We start from the raw sequence: 23427 nt of genomic DNA on the forward strand, positions 1-23427 counted from the left end.
ATATATTTAGTGAGAGGGTGTAGTGGGATTTACAAACCCCATACTGAGCATAGGCAGAAGGGAGAAGAGAGTCTTCACTGCTTACATGCAGTCAGACTGCCAAACCCCCACAGAACCGCCACTTTTGGAGGCATGTACCCACAGGTGAGACGAATAAAGAAAACAAGCCCAGCTATAAAGGAGGGAACAGGGAAAGGGAGGTAGAAAGGTCTGGGATAACAGAGGGGCAATGGCCTTATGTCAGGATGCTTCTAAGAAACTGACAAGGAAATAAAAGAAGACTGCAAGTCCTGGAAGTTAAGGGCTGATGGATTCAATTTAGGTTAAGAGTTTATGGACTGGTCTAACTGTAAGTGAATTGAAGAGAAAGTTGGAACCCCTAGAGAGACTGCACCAAGAACAGTTAACAGAGAGATTTTCTTGAGTGTGGATTTGTTTAAAAATAACAAACTATGGCTAAATCAGCTTTGTTTGGGTTTAATTTAGCCAAGACAGCTCATACACAGACAGGAATACAGTTACTACATTGCTAAGATGTTTCCTACAACTCACAATATGCTAGAGGTCACTGCTCGGTAAAATTCCACTCTTTAAAATTGCTCAGACAAGTTTGTTAGTCTCTAAGGTGCCACAAGTACTCCTTTTCTTTCCTTAAAATTAGCTACATTTATCCTTCATCCTTTTTCACTCCATCCATATCCCCTTGAATTTTTTGGGGTGGGAGTAATGGAGTGTCCACCCCACACAAGACAGAGCAGGCCAAGTGAGCTTAATTAACCTGATTGGCTGTTTCTGGGGGAGACTGGGGATTGAAGAACTGATACATAATGGAGACCAGCTGAGAAGGAACAGCAGGGTCTGGTATAAAGCCAGGAAATTGGCAGAAGAAAGGGGCTGAAGGGGAAACAGGCTGCAGTCACTCTCTGGGATTAGGGAGGTGTGTTTGAGGCTGTGGAGTTCAGTAGTCTGCAGTTACTCCCTGGGAGGAGGTAGTGTGAGCTGGTACATCCATTTGTTCTGTTAAACTCATAGCACATTTTTGTGGACAGCAAAACAACAACAAATAATTCGCAGCAACAACAAACTGACCTCGTAATTCCAACTACCATTTGCCAAAGAAAAGCTTTCAGAAATATCATAAGGAAATTGGCTCCTTTGCTTAGGCAAAGGATGTGTACACTGTTCATGGATTCCTAAGAATTCCTTGCCATTATGTCCGACTTTATCATCCTCTTTCACTCTTGAGATCCTGCACTACAACCATCACCTCCACTCAAGGTGAGGGACTGGAGAGAACTAATTGTACAATCCATAAAAGCTGCTCCTTAACTGGCCACACAGATCATGGTTGAAATATCATAAATATCAGTTAATGTCTATGTGACACAGCAAACCTCCCTCCCCCCACCCCTCGCCCGCCCAGAGGCTCTGCCTCTGTACTGGTCCCAAAGTTGCTATTCACCTCAGGAGTGATAGGCTAAAGGTAAGGGGATCAAGTCTTCCACTTCGCTTTTTTAACATAGTTTTCAACTCATGCTAAAATGTACTGTACCAAGAAAGGATTTATATTATATTGCAGGTTGTCTGAAAAGTAACAAACTCCTTCATGTAGAGAAAAAGGAGCCTCCTTGCCACCAGCATAAGAGAGAATTTCTGGCATGAAAAGATCTTAAGGGAGCCTCTCTGCAGCGGAAGGCAAGTAAATGGACAAGAGACCCTCCCCCCAAAGTCATGGTTTACCAGCTGGCAGGTGTGAGAGTACTCTAGACCATCTGAATGATTGCCCTTGTGGAAACAATAGACTGAAATGACAGCTGCTAAAGGAATTCCCTTAAAATAGCAGGTGCATCTAAAGCACATCTGTTAAATAAAGAAAGGCTGCAAACTCCGTGAATAATTAACATAGAAGTTAAAAAAAAATAAAGGAAAAGCAACATTCCAAAGTTGTTGGGCAAACTGGATCTAAACCAATGAGAAATGGGCCCAAATTTAAAAAAAAGATGCAAATCGCCCACTTCGTAGCTCGGAACCATCTATACAAAATTCCCCGTAGGAGCTATAATCTCATTTTCATTGAAACTTGCTGCAATTACAAACGAAGCTTCACAATAGTTAAGATGCAGCAGGAGTGACCAAGCCATTAGAGGAACCTGGGTACAGCAAGGAGAATGTTCAGAATAAATGCAAATGGTCCCCACCACATCATTTTGGTAGCTGAATTTTAACTGAATCAACTATTCCTCTCATACATCCCCAAAACCCATTTACTCTGTCTTTCTCCTTGTTTCAGACAGCAGAAGCCAAGCAAAATAATGATGTTCACAATCTAATTTTTTTAAAATAGGTTGCTAAATAGTATTTCAATCACCACCCCACTTGTATTTTTAAAAAATTGGGTCTCCCACGTTGCAGAAGGGTGCTCTAGCCATTGGGATATGCTGGTGTGACGAAGTGGGACTATTCTTAAAGTTTTCTCTGAATATTGTGGGGGTGCCTCAGTTTCCCCTATGCAGTTCTTAAGTATCTAGGTAGTGGGATAAGGGTGTATGATTGTTGCAGAGCCCTAGAGGACAGCTGTGTGCAGGGGTCTGGACACAGAGAATGGCCGACACCCTGTTTCCTAGCAACTGATGTCCTGGCCCTTCTCCCCTGCAAGGTGAGAGCTAAAGGGTTGAAGACAAAGATCAGGTGACCTCCTGGCCCGGAAAAGGGACAAAGCCCAGAGGAGGAGGAGCTGAAGAGCATTTCAGTTTGGGACTGGCTGGGGACATGGAGTGAAGTGCAGACGGGACTGTCTAGCTCACTGCCCCCCAAAATGGACCCGGCTGAGGGGTCCTGTTCTCTGTACCTACAAGCTCTGTGTTAGACCGTGTTCCTGTCATCTAATAAACCTCTGTTTTACTGGCTGGCTGAGAGTCCCGTCTGACTGCGAAGTTGGGGTGCAGGACCCTCTGGCTTCCCCAGGACCCCACCGGGGCGGACTCGCTGGGGAAGCACACGGAGGGGCAGAGGATGCTGAATGTTCTGAGGTCAGACCCAGGAAGGTGGAAGCTGTGTGAGCGGTGTGTCCTGGAGACAGTCTGCTCATAGAGAGGAGACCTCACCAGAGTCCTGCCTGGCTTCATAGGGAGCAGTTCCAGAGCATCGCCCAGGGACTCTGTGACAGCTGGTATGGGGATTTTTCAGTCTCTCCTGTTGAAGCTGTTCCACTTCGTATAACTAATAAAATAGTCATTGGAGCAAGGACTAGAGTCTCCCACACCCTAGCTGATTGTCCTAATCACCAGACTGAGAGTCATTTGCTTTCCAATGACTATTAACTGTCATTTATCGTAACAAAAACAGCATTCTACCTACAAAATATCTGGTACATATCCCAGAACAGATGGATTTTAGGAAGGAGGGAAGTTTAAAAAAGGAAGAAAGGTTGGTGATGATAATTGAAGAAATTGTTCCACGCATGTGAGAGATGAAAACTCAGAGTTTGAAGGGGGCAAAGGAGACTTTTTTTTGTTTGTTGTTTTGCTTTGTGGGGTTTTTTTCATGATACAGACAAAGGTATCACAGATGCAGCAAAGGTATTAAGTATGACCCCACCATTTGGAAATTGGCCTTTCCTGCATCTCACATTCACAAGCCTAAAGCCATGTCCATGCTACAAACTTTGTTCAAGGCAAGTTAGGTTGGCATAAAATCATTGCAGTTAGTATATTCCTTGTGCACATGCATACTTGGCTCCCTCCATCAGCATTGTGTTTAGTCACTAGGCGGTCTTGTATTGATGCAGTGTGGTGCACCATGGATAGGTTATCCCAGTGTGCAACTTGCCATCATCCTGCATGCTATCTTTTGGGAAAACTTGGAAATACATGGGAGGAAAGAAATGAATCATACAGAGATGAATGGGAGCAAAGGGTCAAATTCCCATCATGCAACTTTATCCATCACATACTGTTATCAATTTCCTATCATTTTTGCACCTTTTTTTTTAAATCCCAGAAACCTACATGGCACTTCTCACCCTCCGCCATTTCTGTCGTAAGCATGGAGGCCACACTACTGCATGGAGCTCCACTCTACTGTCACGAGGGCTGCAAACACAGGATGAAAAATCGTCCAGTATTTGCAGAGCTGCAGGAAGAACCACAACAACCGGGGACATGGTGGTTTTTTGGTGGAGAACAGATTGCTGTGGGACACAGCAAAAACCAATTCCAGGTTTTCATCTGTTTTTATTAAAACTATTTGTTTTAAAAGCTTCTTTTGCTTCCAATCTGATCTTCAAATTTTTCTTTCCCCATCCTGCTGCCTTCTGCTCTGTTGCAGGCACAATTCATTAAGTTGAATAGCGTTCTGCTGGGTCTGCATCTTCAGTAAGTGTTTCTGCAGCAGTTTAGTAACGATCTTAATGTTCATGGTTGTATTTTTACAGCCATCTCGACTGGCTATTAAAAGACTTGAAAATTGCTACTGCTCCACTTCAGAAATACTTACAATGATGAGGATGCAGAGAGTGCTGTAATTTCAGTAGAGACCTCATGCTTCATGAATGACTTATAAAAAGGGATAGTTATAATTTATTGGGAGAGCAGATGCCACTTTAGAATATTATTCCAGGAAGTTAATAACTGTGGGGAGAATGATTAAGAATTAGGTGACTTTTTAAAAATATTACCATAGATCAGACTTTGCTGCACAGGTTTTTCATCGTTAGCATATAAGTATTGTAATGACCAGTATAGACAGCACCACCATCAACAGGGCGTGTTATATCTTTATCTTAGTGATAACTTGTTGTCTTGCATGTTATGTTAGGGAGGAGGGAGAATTACGAGGAAATTAAGTCCTGCCTTTGGTGCTGGAATTGTTACTTGCAGTGTCCCAATAAATCATTTGAATTTTATAAGTCAGTATTACAATATGGTCTCTACTGCCTTATTCTACTGCAAAATGAAAACAACAGGAGAACAACACTTGATAGGTTTGCCACTTGTATTTCAAAAATCATCCTGATGTCAAAGGAAGATTCTGAAACCAACAGGACATCCACAGTCCATTAAATAACATGTGAAAACACATTTAGGACACACAGCTTTGTTGCAAGCAGGAACAACTTCACTGAAGTCAACTGATTAACAATTGCTTACAGGCAGGGTTGAATTTGGCCAAATATAATGACATTTGGATTTAATCACCACACTCTGTTTGCATAATGCCATACAATCACTATGTTCTGATGGCAAAGACACACTGAAGAGACAGCTTTAAGTCTCTTTCCCCCCTGAGAAAAATGCTAGGGTGTTGGAATGTAGCAAATATTGCAGCTATTTCATATTCTCATATCAAAACCATTACCCTTTGCAAAAGTATTGTACAGGATTCTGTGTTTGACAAAGATGAAGCAATGCAGAGCATGACACTTATTCTTGGGATGCATGTTGTTTACTGAAGAACCAAAGCAGCACATCTACCCTTTAGGACAGTAACCGCAATGGGCAGGTTTACCTTCCACTCAGCCAAGCAACGCTATTCCTATGGGATGGTAAAGCAATAATCTAGAAAACCTTCACACTCTCAAAAAAGCTTATTTTCTTCGAACCACTTGACTGCTATTGTAATAAGCTGAGTAGTAGGCCTGCTTCACTTCTCCACTGCAAACAGAAAATAGTCAGCCACAGGCTAGAGTGTCAGAGCAAAGGTGTCCTCTATAATCAAAAAGCTATTTTCCTTTGAAATCACAGTAAACAAGTGTTAGTTTTCTTTATAGAATGGAATGAGGTACCTCCCTACTCTTTGAAAATTGGGAAGTATTTCACATCTGACAGTCTGGGCAGGTCTGTTGTAAGACTTTGGTGCCCAAAGGAGATAAGTGGACTAATGCATTTTTTGTGTCCATAAGATACCGCATAATGAAGAGAATAGGAGTAAGTTTGTATCAACAGTCAAACTAGAGGATATGATTTTAAGTCTGAGGAAAACAAACACCCATTTTTTCATGGTCTGTGTGCATAAAACATCCTCACTATATTTTCCACTTTATGCATCCGATGAAGTGAGCTGTAGCTCATGAAAGCTTATGCTCAAATAAATTGGTTAGTCTCCAAGGTGCCACAAGTCCTCCTTTTCTTTTTGCGAATAAAGACTAACACGGCTGCTACTCTGAAACCTGACAAAAGGAACATATATCACCCACCTCTTCCCCCCCCCCCCGAACTATTCACTAGGAACAATAATGTATTAAAATAACAAAAACTACAACTAGTTCTATTAAAGAAAAGGAGTACTTGTGGCACCTTAGAGACTAACAAGTACTCCTTTTCTTTTTGTGAATACAGACTAACATGGCTGCTACTCTGAAACCTTCTATTAAAGAGACTCTCAATTTAGGGATATCAATTCAGTGCCGCTGGCAGAAACTAACCTACACTGATAGGCATGGTTTCTTGCAAGATAGAAAAGTCGAATGTGAGAAGTCATGCCTATCAGTGAAGTATAGTTCTAGGCAATGGTGCTGAATCGATATCCTAAAACTGGGACATTCTGTAATGTGACTAGCTGGAGCATTTGTTCTTGCTTGTATTAAATTGGGATCCATTAAAGTAATGAAATTCTACAGCCAAATGTTGTAGCTGTATGCCTTATGTAGCATTTCTTTTCAGTTCCAATTGTGATAGGTTTTATAAGACAAAGAAATAAGGGAAGGTGGCTGCCACATTCCCTGGCCTGGGGTTAATCCCAATCTCCCCTCTAAATAGGTGATGACTCATGCTATTGTTCTTTGACGAGTGGTTAGGGAAGGTTTGCCAGCCTCTCAATTGTTGCACAGCTCTTGCTTCCACCATGCTCTCTGTATTATGTCCAGAGACTACAGGAAAGGAGCAGGGAAGAGAAGGCAGGAGTTAATTCACAGGAGGAGAGGGAAAGCTGAGGAGACGTTTCTAATCCCATCTTTGGGCATGAATTGGATCATGAATTTATTTTTATACTGAAATGTAAGGATGATGCCCTCAGGCTACACAACAATTTACAAATGTGACCAAGAATGAGTTCTGGGAAGAAGCAGAGCTGGCCAAACAGAGTCATCAGGTGTCTGTTTTTTGACCATTAAAGGTCCAGTCAGTGGCGCATCAGGGTTAAGGGAGGCTCTTTGCCTGCCGTGGCTCCGCACGGCTCCTGGAAGCAGCGGCATGTCCCCCCTTCCTGCTCCTATGCACAGGGGCAGCCAGGGGTCTCTGTATGCTCCCCTGCCCCAAGCGCCGGCCCTGCAGCTCCCATTTGCCGGAAACCACCTGGATTCTGCACCCCTGACCCCCACCCCTCTGCCCCAGCCCTGATCCCCCTCCTGCCCTCCAAACCCCTCAGTCCCAGCCCGGAGCAGCCTCCTGCACCCCAAACCCCTCATGCCCAGCCCCATCCCAGAGGCTGCACCCCCAGCTGGTGCCCTCACCTCCTCCCAGCCCCCTGAGTCAGCCCAGTGAAAATGAGAGTGATGGTGGGAAGAGCAAGCAACGGGGGTGGGAAGGAGTGAGTGGAGGCGTGGCCTTGGATAAGGGGTGTGGCCTCGGAGGAGTGGGGCAGGGAGTGAGGCAAGGGTGTTAGGTTTTGTGTGAGTAGAAAGTTGGCAACCCTATGGCCAAAGCTGGTTAAGTCAGAATGGTTGGCAGCTCCTTAGCTGACTACTAAGCATAATGCTACAATGAAATGATTCTTCTTGTAATTCATCCCCAAATATCAATTATTTTAGTTTATTTTTTATGGTAAAAATACACAGCAGTAGGAGGACTAGAAAACGTTTATCGGTTTTAAGCAGTATAACCAATTAACCATATATATCAGTGGTGGGCAACCAGCAGCCAGTGGGCCGCATATGGCCCATCAAGGTAATCCGCTGGCGAGCCACAAGACACTTTGTTTATAGCTCCCATTAAGCCGCGGTTCTCTGTTCCCGGCCAATGGGAGCTGCGGGGAGCGGTGGCCAGCATGTCCCTATGGCTCATGCCGCTTCCTGCAGCTCCCATTGTCCAGGAACAGAGAACCGCGACCACTGGGAATTGCGGGCAGCCATGCCTGTGGATGGTCAATGTAAACAAACTATCTTGCGGCCTGCCAGCAGATTACCCTGACGGGCCGCGTGCAGCCCATGGGCTACAGGTCACCCACCACTGATATATACAGATGACAAAAATTACAGCAGCTATTAATGTTGATCTTATAACTACACATTTTAGACATCTCTGATGTGTGTTTGGGCCAATATTGTCAAAAGCAGTCACTACTTTTGAGTACTTACTGACACATTATGAACCACTTAAAATAAAAACATTTGTATTTCTGGAGTCTCAGTTCAGTGCGTTACTCATAAGACTCAAATCCCAATCCTCCTTATGTATGATCAGGAATTTAGGGTTTTGTTCAAAACTGCAAAAACTCTATTGTTCCAAACGATTTCAAGAAAACAATGTAAATCTTGTTTTCAAACTGAAATTCAAAGCAAATTTTAGAGGGTGCAAATCATCACAAATCAGAACTAAGTACCTTTTTGTACAACACCCTCCAAACTAAAACTGCTAAGGGTTGCCAACCTGCATTCAATGCCCAATACTACTGAACCTACAACTGCAAGAAAAATGACTTTGAACAGGAAATAACTATGAGGTAATGGTGTTGACATTTTCATAGTGATCACTGTATCTGCTGCTCTCTGAAGTACAGTGACAGTACCCTTTAAATCTGACTTGGTAGTTAAAAATGACAGGATTTCTTTTTTAACTTACATTTACAAAAACAAAAAGGCCCAATCCTGCAGGACTTCTGGAAACAAAAATTTAAATGAAGTCAGTGGGAGCTGTGTCTTAGTCAAGGCTGCAAAAATAGGCTCATTCCACAGTGATACTACACTTTCTTCACACCAAAGGGACTCTCAACAATTTTCTACAGTATGCTGTGAACTCTGAGCACAAGCAATCTGCAAACTACAAAACAAATCTTAGAAAAGGATAGCAACACTGAATGTAATTCCATACAGCCCTTCATTTACGCAGAAATATATTTAGGAGAGACAGTACTACAACAGAAAGATCCTAAACCATCTAAGAATTTTTTTTACAATGCAAATCTATCTCAAATGCATCATCCAGAGCATATGCACTAAAAGAAGCAAATAGCCCCAAGGGAACAGGAAGGACAATGTGTTCAATTCTCTGTGGTCTTCTGTTCATTCCAAGTGGAAGACCACTTAAAATGGGTCATACTAGTTTAACAGATCATCCAGAAAGAATTCTGGAAAGAAAAAAAATACTGAAGGCACATTTATGTGGAAGTCTACAGAAAAAAGAAGGGTACGACTGTCAAGTTAGAGAGTGGATCCATACCACATATACCATACACAAGTAAAACAAAACAACAAGTATAGTGTGACTTCAAAAGAAAGTTTGTAAAATCTCATTGTTTAGAGATAACAAATGAAAATGGATGTATTTTCTAGCAAGCAACACAGCATGAGCCACATGAGGGAAAATTAATCAACAAATAGCGATCAAAGACCAAAGGAGACAGGCAACAGAGAGAGTAACATACATTCCCAGCATCTACACATAGGAAAAGAAAGGAGAATACTGCAGTAGCACATCGCCATATGGAGGGTGTGGGGGGAGAAATCTGATACATAAAGATGCAGTGGCCTAAACTACCTGGAATAGCAACACCTCTATATCATGGGTAAAAGGAAGAGAAAGCAAAGGAATTAAATACCATTTTTGAAAGAGAATTTGATCTATCAAATATCAAGTTTCCTCAGTGCAAGTTAGTGTTTTGGACAGCACAACCACCAAGGTCAAGAATTTACCATAATAGAACTTCACTAATTTGCAGTGAAGATTCACTGTGGATTCTTAGATATTGTGAATTAATAAATAATTTCAAAACATATAAACAAAAGGTTTGTTTAGAAGGAATTAAGGTTGGTTAAGTGTGACATCCCCCTGCAAATGCAAACTGTTCAAAGCAAGGAAGTGCAAAGTTATGGGACACCTCTTAAGCATACCCCAGTAGTCCTTTAAAGATGCATTGTTCTGCAGTTAGCCTGGGTGATCAGCACCTGGGTGAACAACCATACTGTGAAACCCATTACTATGACCTCACTCGTGCAATGCCCTCCTGTTGTGTGTGTTGCTAGGACTTCTGGAGGCACATGGTAGGTTCCATGTGCAGCAGTAAGATGAGCTGTTCTTTCTCAAAAAGAAAAGGAGGACTTGTGGCACCTTTGAGACTAACAAATATATTTGAGCATAAGCTTTCGTGATGCATCCGATGAAGTGAGCTGTAGCTCACGAAAGCTTATGCTCAAATAAATCTGTTAGTCTCTACGGTGCCACAAGTACTCCTTTTCTTTTTGCGAATACAGACTAACATGGCTGCTACTCTGAAACCTGTTCTTTCTCAGGGCATTGTGGGAGAACTTTTCGGTCCTTCTGAGTACATGGGGGAATTGTGGGAAAGCACTGGAGGACTATTAGCCTGCTACCTCAGGGCAAAGGGGGCCAGTTACCAGCCGAAATAAAAGCAGAACTGGGAACTGCTTTCATTGTGAGTAAAAGGTTTTTGTGTGTGGAAAGCAGAGGGGCCAGAGCAACACCTGGATAAGAACCTCGGCTATCTCTGTAGTGAAGACATATCCTTATACTGATGGTGACCGCCTCTGCATAGTCTCGTTAATATTTTTTCCATCTCCAACAGCAACATAAACATATTAACGTCCCTCAGACTACAATGGGAAAGCTTAAAGAGCACCTCGGCAACCACAGCAACCATTCAGCATTGACACACATACAGGTTAAGCGTGTATCACAGTCGTAGCACTTCTCAATCCACTGCACATGCTGCGCAGCGAGGCAGCAGTGACAGCAGGAGTGGGGCAGGCAGCTGTCATGTCAACGACGGGAGTAGGAGGCAGCCGGGGACAGATCCTGTGCCCGGCCCATGGGGCGCAGGAAGCCCCCACCAAGCTGAGCCCCAACGAGGAGGTCGCAGTGGTGGCACAGGTTCAGGAAGAAATGTTGGGTCGAGTCTGAAAATGACTCGACACTCTTCGGGTTGGGTCAGCTGTGATCAGCTTGGGATCGAGCCTTGGTCAGGATTTAAAATTAGGTCCAAGCAGGCCTGTACTCATTAAGAAAAATAAAGGCGTACAATTAAATGTTTTTATTGATCAAATTCAACCACAATGGGGAAAAAATTCCATTATCAGAGCCAACAGGAAGGAGTAATAGACCTAGACTTTAGCCTACTGTGATCCTTACTTCCAGCGGGTCTGCACCTTTCTAAGACAGTGACTCAGAGGACAACTGGCAGGCTATATTTTCAACATTCTGCCAGTGCCAATTAGAGTACCTCCTGGCCAGTTAATGTTATCTGCTCATAGATGGTGGGGGGAATTAACCCTATTTCTCTACTTTTCTATACCATATATTAAAAGTTGAGATTCAGGTATTTAGCTCAAATGTTTATCTACAAAATTTCCTATCTTCAGTTTTATTGAGATTTTTAAGCCAATGTAAAATTTCCAGAAGGAGGTATGCCCTTGTACTCCAGTTCACTAGTAAAAAGAAGGCCATTATTCTATTATCTTATACTTAATTAAGCTCTTTGGGGGTCTATCCTGTGTTTGTACAGAATCTAGCTCAAGGGAGACCTGATTCATGACTTGAGCTCCACTCTAATAATAAATAGTATCAATGGTGAATTAAAATACAAGAGCAGAGGCTCAAGTCACCAGAATTTCCAGATGGCATTATCAGTTGTGTTTTACATTTGTTTCTTATTTGCTATTTTTAATCTGCCATTTCTCCTCCCAGGTTTCCTGCTCTCATCTGTTTTTCATTATCTAAGCATCTTTTCTGCAGCTGTGTTATCTTCAAAATGTCTCATTTGCTATGAAAGTGAGGTCAGGAGTTTATTATGCTCCTGAAAATTTGTTTGAAAAACAAACAAAAATACATGATCCTGCCCTGCTATCATTACTGAAACTAATATTTTCTGTTTTTAAATTGGCTTTCTTTCTAGTGTATGATGGAAGGGCTTAAGCTATCAATCAAAACCCATGTTATATATGCTCTGACACCATGTCTATGTATAACAAGGCTACCAACTGTCAGCTTAACAATGGTAGAATTCTACTATCCATAAATAAAAGATTCTCTAAGTTACTGTTTTATCTGATTTAAAGGTTCTGTAAAGAAAGGTATCAAAGTATGTTGGCAAATGGGTCTAGGAACAACAGCTTCAGCAAGAACTTGTCGCAAGGTTAATATCATTAGATAGCCATTTGGCCTATGTGTGATCACATCACTTGAGAAAAGTGCTACTTGTGCTATGTTTGTTAATATCAGGCAAGATCATTGTGTGTACCATAGTTTAAAAGGTTTTGTAGGGAAAAAATGAAAATGGTACATTTGCCTTTTTTGCAGTTTTCTACATTTTAAATTTATAAAGAGAGAAGCAAACCTTTAATGCCCTGGCTGAAACAGTGGTTTCCATCGATGACACTATGAGTAGGTCTACACTACAATAAAACACCCTCAGCTGGCCTTGTCAGTTGACTTGGGCTGTTGGGCTATAAAATTGCAGTGTAGACATTCACGCTTGGGCAGGAGCCCAGGTTCTGGAACCCTGCAAATTTCTCCATGAAAAAGGCTAACTTGAATAAAGCTCTTCTCCTCTTTCACCTTAACATGACTTTCTCTGGGGGACTTTTCCATAAGTAAATACAATATTCTGAAGTAGTTCTGCTTGCAGTACTCCCACTCGGGCAGTGGGAGCTATGCCTGCAAAACAAGAACAGAATAATAAGAGCCACTGAAGATAAGAAATCTACAGTGAGAACTGGAGAGGAGAAATATGCTCTCAATATTTCTGAGTTTTCTCATCTGAAAAAGTGGTAGGTTTTAAAAAAATTACGCACAAGAGTAAGTCTCCATGCAGGGTCCCAGAGCTGGTGCTCCAGCAGAAGCCCAGATGTCTACCCTGTAATTTTATAGCCCCACAGCCTGAGCCCCGCAAGCACGAGTCAGCTGACTTGAGCCAGCCACGGGTGTTTTATTGCAGTGTAGACACATCCTGTGTGTCACAGTGGAATTTTACTCATCGCTTATTTTTTATAAGCTAATTGAAACTAATGAACTTAGTGCTTCATAGGGATCCCTCTCTGTGTACAACCATGCTAATTACACAACTCAACCTGCCTTTCCCATAACAGCCTAAGTAATATGGTACTCTCTACCTCCCCAAAACTGATTTGTTACTATATGCAGATGCAACAGAAACTTTCAGTGACAATAAAGCAATGTGTGTGTTGCTAGGCATATGATAGGATTTTATACGCTCTGCATTTTTAAATTTCTTGGACCCTGCTGTCTCCTGGAGGCAACTGTTATTCCATGTTCTGTTCAAATACAGCCTGCTACAGAGAAGCACCTTGCTCCTTTCCTTGTTTTGTGGCTCTCTTGATCAAAAACTAATTCAGACTGAAAGTACATGTTGCACTTTGTGTATGGAAAAAGTAGGCAATAAGACCTTCATAGAGTGAACCAAAGAGGAGCATCTATTGTTAAATTCTTACATTTGCATCATAGTAAACAACTAACAGACTGGGATAATATACATATAGCATGCCTGGATATCAGAAAGAGTAAGGCTGCAGTCAGGGGCATCGTGGGCTTGCCTAATCTGATCCTTTAAAACCTGAAATAAAAATCAAGTTAAACTTCTATCCCTGATCAAGCACACAACGATTGTTTTGTTGTCAACAAAATATAAATTGTACAGAATGATCAAATAGCAAAGATTCCTGAAAACCCCAGAGATCCATAAAATGTCTTAATTTCAGAAAGCTTTACTCAATTATAAATAAATAGGTTTATATATTATAATTCTTGAACAGACAGGACACGAGGGAGAATGCTGCTAAAGTTTGTAATTCATTCTTCATAAAAAATAATCAGTTTGTTGTAAGGTCTCACAGAAAGCTATTTTACATGTAAAATTACAAAGGCTGACCAAGTACCATTTTAGACAAAGTGCTTAAATTTATGCACACTTGTTTCCTTGATACAAACACTATGGTGTATACAGCTGTGACACTGATTATTAAAAAATATCCATTCTCATGGTCATTATTTTTGTTATGTTTCCACACAGGAAAGAAAACAAATACTTTCAATTTAGGGATAGAATTTTCAAAACCATCTAAATCCCCAAGGAGCCTAATCCTATTGACTGTCAATCAGAAATAGACATTGTGTGGGCACATTGAATGTATCTGCTCTGTAACAGGCTGTAGCAACTGAGAAGAAACTGGTTGCTGAGGTCTAGACCCAGGGAGAGTACTGAAACAGACCAATAGGAAATGCACTTGCACAGCACTTCATAAATAGCTGGTCTTTCATTTCCAATAATAGTATGTTGCTAAACTTGTGTATTTGATTTATGTATTAGGGACAATTTTCTAACATATGATAAAGAAAAGATTCTGTAATGATCAGGCTTTTAAAATTCTCTCTCTCTCTCCGTACAGGCAGTCTCAGACTTATGACACAATTGGTTCCTGAAAATTGCGTCGTAAATCGAAACGTCGTAACTCAGAACCACAATCCCCTCCACTGAGGGACCGATCATAAAGTCGAAACCAATTGACATAAGTCGAATCAGGGTGTCAATTCAGAAGCGTTGTAAATGCTGTTTGTCGTAAGTTGAACGTCAAAGTTGAGGACTGCCTGTATATTTATCAGAAGATAGCTCATGGACATTCTAAATAATATTTTCAAAAAGGGGTGTGGCAAACTTCTGAATGCACACAGAGTTTTGTGTAACTACATAGGTATGGACCTGTTGGAAAATTTGGACCTATCATGTTAATTAAATGATTAAAGGTTTTAAAAGCATACCTTTTTAAGTCTGAGCTTCTTAAGTCTATCTGTTTAGCTTAAGAAAGAAGGTTCAGGGATGACTTGATCATGTTCTAGAAGGACCTATACGGGGAACAAATTTAGCAGACAAATATATAACACAATCCAATGGCTGGAAGTTGAAGCTAATTAATAGGTAATTAACCACTGGAACAATTTGCAAGGGTTGTGGTGGATTCTCCATCACTGGCAATTTTTAAATCAAGATTGCATGTTTTTCTAAAAGATATGCTCTAGGAATTACTTTGAGGAAGTTCCATGGCTGGTGTTGTACAGGAGGTCAGACTGGTCTTGGAATTTTGAGAAAAGGTTAAACGGTCCAGAGGTATCCTCACTCGTCTCTTTTGCAAATAGTCAAATTGAAGGGTTACATGGCTTCTTGATATATGTGGCATACACTTAACTGTTTTGAATTTATAATATATTTGCAATATGCTGGCTTCCATTCTGCCCTCTATATGAGACACAGAAACCCACATCTGATGCAAAATCATCAACTTACGTGCCAACCATCCCTAGTTAGATTAACTTTTGTAATACATTTAAATCCCTCCAAAAAATTTCTCCAAGTCCTTTGTACTTCAGTTGAAAATAAATGCATGTATTTTCCCTCTACAAATTTCCTTATCCTTATCTTATAGCTTTCAAACACTGACAAGTATGAGCCATTGCACATGCAAGTACAGGAACTGATCATTCAGTGTAGGGGATGCTGCGGAGGGCAGGACTAAGTTTTGTGAGGTGCATTCTCAGCAAAGTAGGTAATGAAGTCAGCAGTATATTGACGCAAAGATACAAAAGGAGCATTTATAAACATCTTTGCTACAATAAGTTTGGCATCAGAACAGCCTTCTTGTCTGAAAACTAACAGTTTTTCCTTGTTGAAAATAAGATAAATGACTATAAATCTCTTTGGGTATATAAATACTAAATGGTTTCTATGGTTTATAGCAATGATAGGAAAGAGTAATTCACAGACAAACTACTTTCAGTGTGAATGGACAGAGTGTAGTGCCATGGATAGATGTTAGCACTCAAGCCTACAAGACAAGATCCTTAGATTCTATTCCCAGCTTTAGAACTAACGTGCTGTGTGGCCTCTTATAATTTCTATGTCCTTCAGTTTACTCATCTGTACAAGGGACATAACAGAGGTACACAGCTACCTCACAAGGTCTGACTAATTGTTGATATAAGACTTTGAAATAATCAATTAAAATTGCTACTATATGAAAATACTAATTTAAAAAAATGTAACCAGCATATATAAATTATTTTCCTCCTCTTTTCCTTCTTTCTCTGTAGTACATATGAAGCATACAAGCATATCACTTACAGCTCAAACTATAAAGCATAAAGACTTATTTTTTCCAAGAGCTGATTATTTACTTTAATTTTTTCAACCTGCTTTTCAGCTAACTTACTTTCAATAATGCTAAAATGGAAATTTAAGAGACACCTAGTTTAATACAATTCAATAACTGGAGTATATGTCTGCAGTAAATTTCATATTTATTAACTAGAACTATCAAATCAATACTTGAAAAACTAAGAGGTAAAAAGTTCATTTGTCGTAAAAGCTTTTTTATATTGACTCTGTTCTGTAACAAACGTAAAACAAAATTGTTCTAGGCACACAACCAAAATGAAAATCTTGCAAGAATTTTTTTAAATAAAGTGCTAACATCTCATTTCCATTTCCACAATGCAGCCACAGGTATAGTAAAACAAAATTATTTCTTACTGTCTCATCAAAAGCTTAAAGGATATGTTATGTTTAGTTTCTTTAGGTTACTCAAGATAACAGTTACACTGCATATTTGTTTAATTCAAAATTCTTTAAAACACTGCTTCCTGTACTGTTCCAATTTAACATGTACATAGAAAGTCTCCCAGCACAGACTGTTTTGCATTTGAAAGTCAATTTTGTATTATAACATTCTGGATTCTTAGGGCTAAATTCTTCCCTCAGATGCACATTTAAATGTACCTTACTGTTTGGTGAACCATGTAGTGTTGAAGTCCAAGTATCAAATGCTTGTGATAGTCCTAATATACAGGTACTTATAATATGCAGGATTTTTGCTATTTTTCACAGTACATTACAAAATATCTCAGTAAACAAATAAAATCCAGTACTACTGTCATACCAGCTTCCAGAAACATGAACTCTTTAAAGATGAGATGAGACCTAATGAAAGCCAGTGAAAAATCACTTTATTTCCAAATGAGTATGTCAGACTTTGGTTCACCTGACTCATTCATTATTACTAAAGACATCTATATAAAAAGAAACAGTCATGGAGCCATATGGTCCGATGGAAAATCTCCACTGAAATGATTGGAGCTACCCTAGAAATGAATTAGGTCCCTTATTGATTAAGGGCTTGGCTACACTTGTGAGTTAGAGCACATTAAAGCAGCCCCGGGCGCCCTAGCTCACTCCCTGTCCACACTGGCAAGGCACATAGAGCGCTCTGACTCCATGGCTAGAGTGCTCCTGGTATTCCACCTCAGCAAGAAGATTAACGCTTGTTGCGTAGTGGCTGAAACACCCTGGTGTCAGAGTGAACGAGGTGTTGCATTACTGCGCTCTGAGCAGCCTCTGGAAACATCCCATAATCCCCTTAAGTCAAGTGGCCACTCTTCTCATTGTTTTTCACTTGCCTAGGAATGCGGATATGCCCTTTGAAAGCTCCGTTTCTGACAGCCGGCTCCGAGACAAAGCAAGCCATTACTGTGGAATGTTGTGTGTGAGAGAGAGAGGCGGGGAGGAGGGGGCAGTCTGCTGCTGTCTGAACTTACAAGACATGCTTTCAGCCCCCCAGAAACCCACTCTCTCTCTCCCCACATACACAACACACTCCCTGTCACACTCCACCCCCAACCCCATTTGAAAAGCATGTTGCAGTCAATTGCATGCTGGGATAGCTGCCCATAATGCACCACTCCCAATGCCGCTGCAAGTGCTGCAAATGTGGCCATGCCAATGCGCTTGAAGCTTTCAGTGTGGACAGATTGCAGAGCTTTCCGTACTGCGCTCTGCAAGGCTGGTTTAACTCAAAGCACTCTACATCTGCAAGTGTAGCCATACCCTAAGAGTTCATTGGTATCTGCTGCCTATTCCCCTCCCCCACCCCCCACCCCCCCACTGAAAGTAACAGTTCTTTTTGTGGTATTATTAGCTACGGAAAATAAGGTAGTTTCAAAAAGCAGCTTTTCTGGTGGGAATAAGCATTAGGATCAAATGAGCTCTTAAGAAAGAAAGGTCTTGTTTTCATGAAAATACCTTTAGTAAGAAGAAAGGGGGAAAGAGTAATGATGAAAGTTTTATATATGAGCAGTACTGCTTCTAAGAAATATTTTATTTTCAGGTTTTCTGTGAGATCCTGCAATTTACACTGAAGTCTTCACAATGTCCAGAGGGCTCCTTCACCAGCCAGAGGGTTTAGATAGTGAAGACAAAACGATTTAAGCCTGGGTGCAGGGAGCTTTTATCCTACATTTCCATGGCAACTTGATGAGGAGAAAAATAGCCTATTATGCAAGGACAACTGAGCTATCTTGCTAGGACAGTCTGTTTTATCTTTTATTCTTTCAACAGTAGCTTTGGGAGAGAGAAACCTAGGGGAAACCCTGGAAGGAGAAGTTGGGGGATAGTCATATGGCCTTTTCAACAAAGGGGAATTGGAGAAGACCATATCCAACAGCATCCTAAATGAAAGGCAGATGCTGGAGCTGGGGAGAAGGTTTGGAACAAGGAGGGCTACCTGACAGCTCACTGGCTGACACTTCTGCTGTCCTTCTTTTGCAAGCCCTGAGCTCTCTCTGCAATCATTACCATCTAAAACAGGCCAGCTGCCCGAATTCCCTCTATACTGAATATTAGATTCCAGTGCTCTCATCAACAGCTGCAGGGAAAACAGGCAACTGAACTCAGACAGGTTTCAGAGTAGCAGCCATGTTAGTCTGTATCCTCAAAAAGAAAAAGAGGTCTTGTGGCATCTTAGAGACTGACCAATTTATTTGAGCATAAGCTTTCGTGAGCTACAGCTTACTTCATTGGATGCAACCGGTTGCATCCAATGAAATGAGCTGTAGCTCACGAAAGCTTATGCTCAAATACATTTGTCAGTCTCTAAAGTGCCACAAGTCCTCCTGTTCTTTTTGTGAACTCAAACAGTGGCAGTCCAAAACCATTTCATTTCCGCTCTCAATATACACCAGCGCGGCCAGATTCCAAAAGGTCAGGCTGAGGTGCCCGTTACACTTGGATGAAGAGCTTAGTTATGCAGCCAGAACGAAATGTCAAAACGTCTTTTACATATTTACCTTTCGGGCCTTTGAACAACTTGATTTCTACAACCGTCTCCAGAATAGGTCTCCTTCGACGAACATACAATCGCACAATAGAGCCAGCCTCTTTTAGTGCCTCTACGGCTTTGCTGTGAGAGACCTCTGATACATCAGCCTCATTCACCCGCAAGATGCAATCATTGACCCTGCAAGGAAAGAAAAAACAGATTTAGAGAATGTTGCATTTGTTATTTTGAAATTGAGCAGAATGTGCTTCATCAGAACTATTATCAAATGAACACAGGTTAATAGGTATGTTTGTCAGGCCACAGATTTAGTGTGATGCATTTCACTGATTAACAGTGGGAAAATGGCACACCTGGCCCACTGAAATGGCACACCTGATTGTATTTGCCATCCTGTCTGATCATTTAGAGAGATGAACTGCTGCTACCTAGTATAAGCGCTTTGGGGAAACTACTGTCTTTTCTCTGTATTTGTACACCTCGTACAATGTGGGGCCTGGTCCATGACTAGCACTCCCAAGTGCTAGAGCAAAACAAATGAAGAACAAACTTCTTCTCTGGCTCAAGGTAGGCCACTTCCCAGCTCTATTCTAACAAGGAAGTCTTACGTTAATGTAATTTTATTAAAGAGCTCATGCTCTGTTATCAGCACTATGCTTATTCTTAAGGAAATCAGCTATTTAAATATACACAAGGCAATCACTTTTGCTTCATTCAAATACCTCCTTAAAACGTTTTTCATCAGCAAGGCCCACCAGTGATATCACTTACATTAAAAAATGCTATCACGCTTTGTAGTGAGGCGGTGTGGCCTCCCTCTGAGACTGAGGGGGAGAAACCACGCTCCAACCCCTGATGGGTGGAGCCAGGCAAGCAATGCCAGAAGCAGAGGGGCACAGGAGGTTTAAAAAATGGGCCATGCAGCTCATTTATGCAAGAGCTGGGGAAGAAAGCCCACTGCCGAGCCCTGCAGTCAAGATAGAGCTCTACAGTGCTGAAAACCCAGAGGAGGAGCCAGGACTGCCAACTGACCAGTACCCGGGGGAGCTACTGGGACTGCCACTGGTGATATACCCTGGGGAGATGGAGGAACCCCAGGAGATGGAGGTACACTTCAAAGGGGTAGTAGGAAGTAGCCAAGGGACCCCAGACATTAGTCTGATTGTGTTACCAGAGTCTAAGTCAGTGTGTTTCAGTGGGATCCCCGCTAACCCAGTGGCAGAACCCTCAGGTTCCTGTCAGGGCCCTGGGCTGGAACCCGGTGGAGAAGGGTGGGCCTGGGTCCTTCTACCCCCTGCTGCTGCCAGCCCCCCACCCTGGGGTGACAGCCTACCCACCCTAGGCTGGATGGCATGCGTTTGCTATTTGCTCAGCCCCTGCTCCGAGGGCCAGAGCTCCTAAACTGCTTGTTGCTCAGCCCTTGCCCAAATTAAACTATTGTACCAATGTCTCATTGTCAAAAAATAAACATGTAAACTTAACATTTGGAACCAATCCTTCCTCTGTCATCCCCATGTCACAATTCAGGGCAACTACACTTGTATTCCCCCTATGTGTTCCCATGAGGGAACCCACTATAGGCTCCCAGCTCCTTAGCCATCACTTCTCTTGGATGGAGACCAATGTCTCTCTCCCTCCCAACTGAGTTTTTTTTTTCCAGGATCCACAGTTTCCTACCTACACTGTGATATCCCTAACAAGCCAGACTGCCTAAACACACCAGCATCTGCACTTTGCTTTCACTTTGAACAGCTGTAATAGGCAGCCGTTATAAACAACCACAGAGCACTTTATAAGCAATCACATTTATTCTTAAGGTGAAAGCATTACAGAGAAAACATTAAAAACAATAAAAGGCCCTACACAAAAGCTAATAAGCTTACCAAACATCACACCTCAACAAAGGCTCTTGTAGGAATCAGTCCTTCAAACCCCACAAAGGGTTTTTCCTGTGGCTACAAGCTCATAACAGGCATGGCAGAACCAGAACCACCATCAATAGCTTAGTCTTTTCTTTATAGTATTTGGGGCTTTGATCTTGGCCTTATGTAACAGATGGTCAGCAGACAAAGGGACACTCCTCAGGGCCCACTTCAAAAGGCAGGGTTTTTGCATAATCTGGGTTGGGGGTATGTGTGTTCACCTCCCCCTAGATATATCCTAAGAAATCCACTTCACACCTATTATTCCAAAAGTCCATGCTTGTCTGACACATTGTTCAATACTGTCTTTTGATCATCCATCCTCACAACAACATATAATCTTTGTGTTTAATACAATGGACCCTAAAGGTATTTAAACTTAATTCAGTAAGTTCTTCTAACGATTGCAGGCAGCTGCCATTTCTGTCACACCTCACCCCACAGTTTTGTTGCCCTTCACTGGTCATTGGGTGCAATTAGATTGTATGTGCTTTCGGGCATGCAGCTTGTGCAACATACAGCTACTGAGAGTTATCTAACCTCATTTTACGTGCTGAAGATATACATAAATAATAACACGCAAGAAACAAAACTAACTGAAATGACAGTACTCAAAGAAAATAAAGAAAGCAGATAATATGCCAGTATACTAAATGCTTTTATATATGAAACTTCACTCTGGGCACACGGTATTCCTTTAAAGCAATACGCCTGTGCAACAGGATATCCTATCACAGACTCAAGAGTTCTAGTGTGCTGAGGGGAATATAAAGTCATACCCAAAGCATAAATGAATTCCAGGGAATTATTTAGACTAATTCTGACAGAGTAGAAATTTTGTGTTCTACAAGATTGTTACAAAAAGCCTTGGAAACCAAAGATACATTGTGTTGTCAAGTTTTCAGAGAAAAGAAGAGATACAGAAGAAAACTTCGAAGTTTCAACTGGTACAACTAGGAAACAAGATAAACAATTAAAAGTCTCCTTATAAAGAGTTATGTATCTAAAATAGTATACATACAATTTTAGGTTGCACTAACAGAGGCACAGCATGCAAGTCATAGGAGGTGATATTACTGCTCTATTTGGCACTAGGGAGGCCTCAGCCGGAATACTGTGTCCAATGTTGGTCACCAATGTATACAAAGGATATAGAGAAAATGGAAAGGATCCAGAGGTAAGCAACAAAAATGATCAAAGGGATGGAATGCAAGCCATACGAGCAAAGGCTGAAGGAACTGGGTATGTTTCACAGAATCATAGAAGATTAGCTCAAAGCAGGACCAACCCCAACTAAATCATCCCAGCTAGGGCTTTCTCAAGCTGGACCTTAAAAACCTCTAAGGATGGAGATTCCACCATCTCCCTAGGTAACCCACTCCAGTGCTTCACCACCCTCCTAGTGGAATAGTGTTTCCTAATATCCAACCTAGACCTCCCCCACTGCAACTTGAGACCATTGCTCCTTGTTCTGTCATCTGCTACCACTGAGAACAGCCAAGCTCCATCCTCTTTGGAACCCCCTCTTCAGGTAGTTGAAGGCTGCTATCAAATCCCCCCTCACTCTTCTCTTCTGCAGACTAAATAAGACCAGTTCCCTCAGCCTCTCCTCATAAGTCATGTGCCCCAACCCCCTAATCATTGTTGTTGCCCTCCACTGCACTCTCTCCAATTTATCCACATCCCTTCTGTAGTGGGGGGGCCCAAAACTGAATGCAATACTCTAGATGTGGCCTCACCAGTGCCGAATAGAGGGGAATATTCACTTCCCTCCATCTGCAGGCAATGCTCCTACTAATTTTAGCCCAATATGCCATTGGCCTTCTTGGCAACAAGATCACACTGTTGCCTCATATCCAGCTTCTCGTCCACTGTAATCCCGAGGTCCTTTTTTGCAGAACTGCCACTTAGCCAGTCAGTCCCCAGCCTGTAGCACAGCATGGGATTCCTCCTTGCTAAGTGCAGGACTCTGCACTTGTCCTTGTTGAACCTCATCAGATTTCTTTTGGACCAATCCTCCAATTTGTCTAGGTCACTCTGGACCCTAACCTTGCCCTCCAGCATATCTACCTCTCCCCTGAGCTTAGTGTCAACCACAAACTTACTGAGGGTCCAATCCATCCTATCGTCCAGATCATTAATGAAGTTGTTGAACAAAACCAGCCCCAAAACTGACTCCTGGGGCACTCCGCTTGATACCAGCTGCCAACTAGACATGAAGCC

At 41.8% G+C, this 23427-nt stretch overlaps 1 protein-coding gene across 16 annotated transcripts in view; it reads right to left on the reverse strand.

The window, feature by feature from the left end:
* DLG2 (discs large MAGUK scaffold protein 2) overlaps positions 1–23427 on the reverse strand; it is a 1493215-nt gene that overhangs the window by 407491 nt on the left and 1062297 nt on the right. For all 16 annotated transcript variants that reach the window (XM_073336088.1, XM_073336081.1, XM_073336168.1 and 13 more), the window contains one exon: positions 19293–19462. In XM_073336088.1, coding sequence (XP_073192189.1) covers positions 19293–19462 — 170 coding nt within the window. The remainder of the gene's footprint in view (positions 1–19292; positions 19463–23427) is intronic.

Source organism: Lepidochelys kempii, chromosome 1 (assembly GCF_965140265.1).
Source record: "Lepidochelys kempii isolate rLepKem1 chromosome 1, rLepKem1.hap2, whole genome shotgun sequence".
Lineage (NCBI taxonomy): Eukaryota > Metazoa > Chordata > Testudines > Cheloniidae > Lepidochelys > Lepidochelys kempii.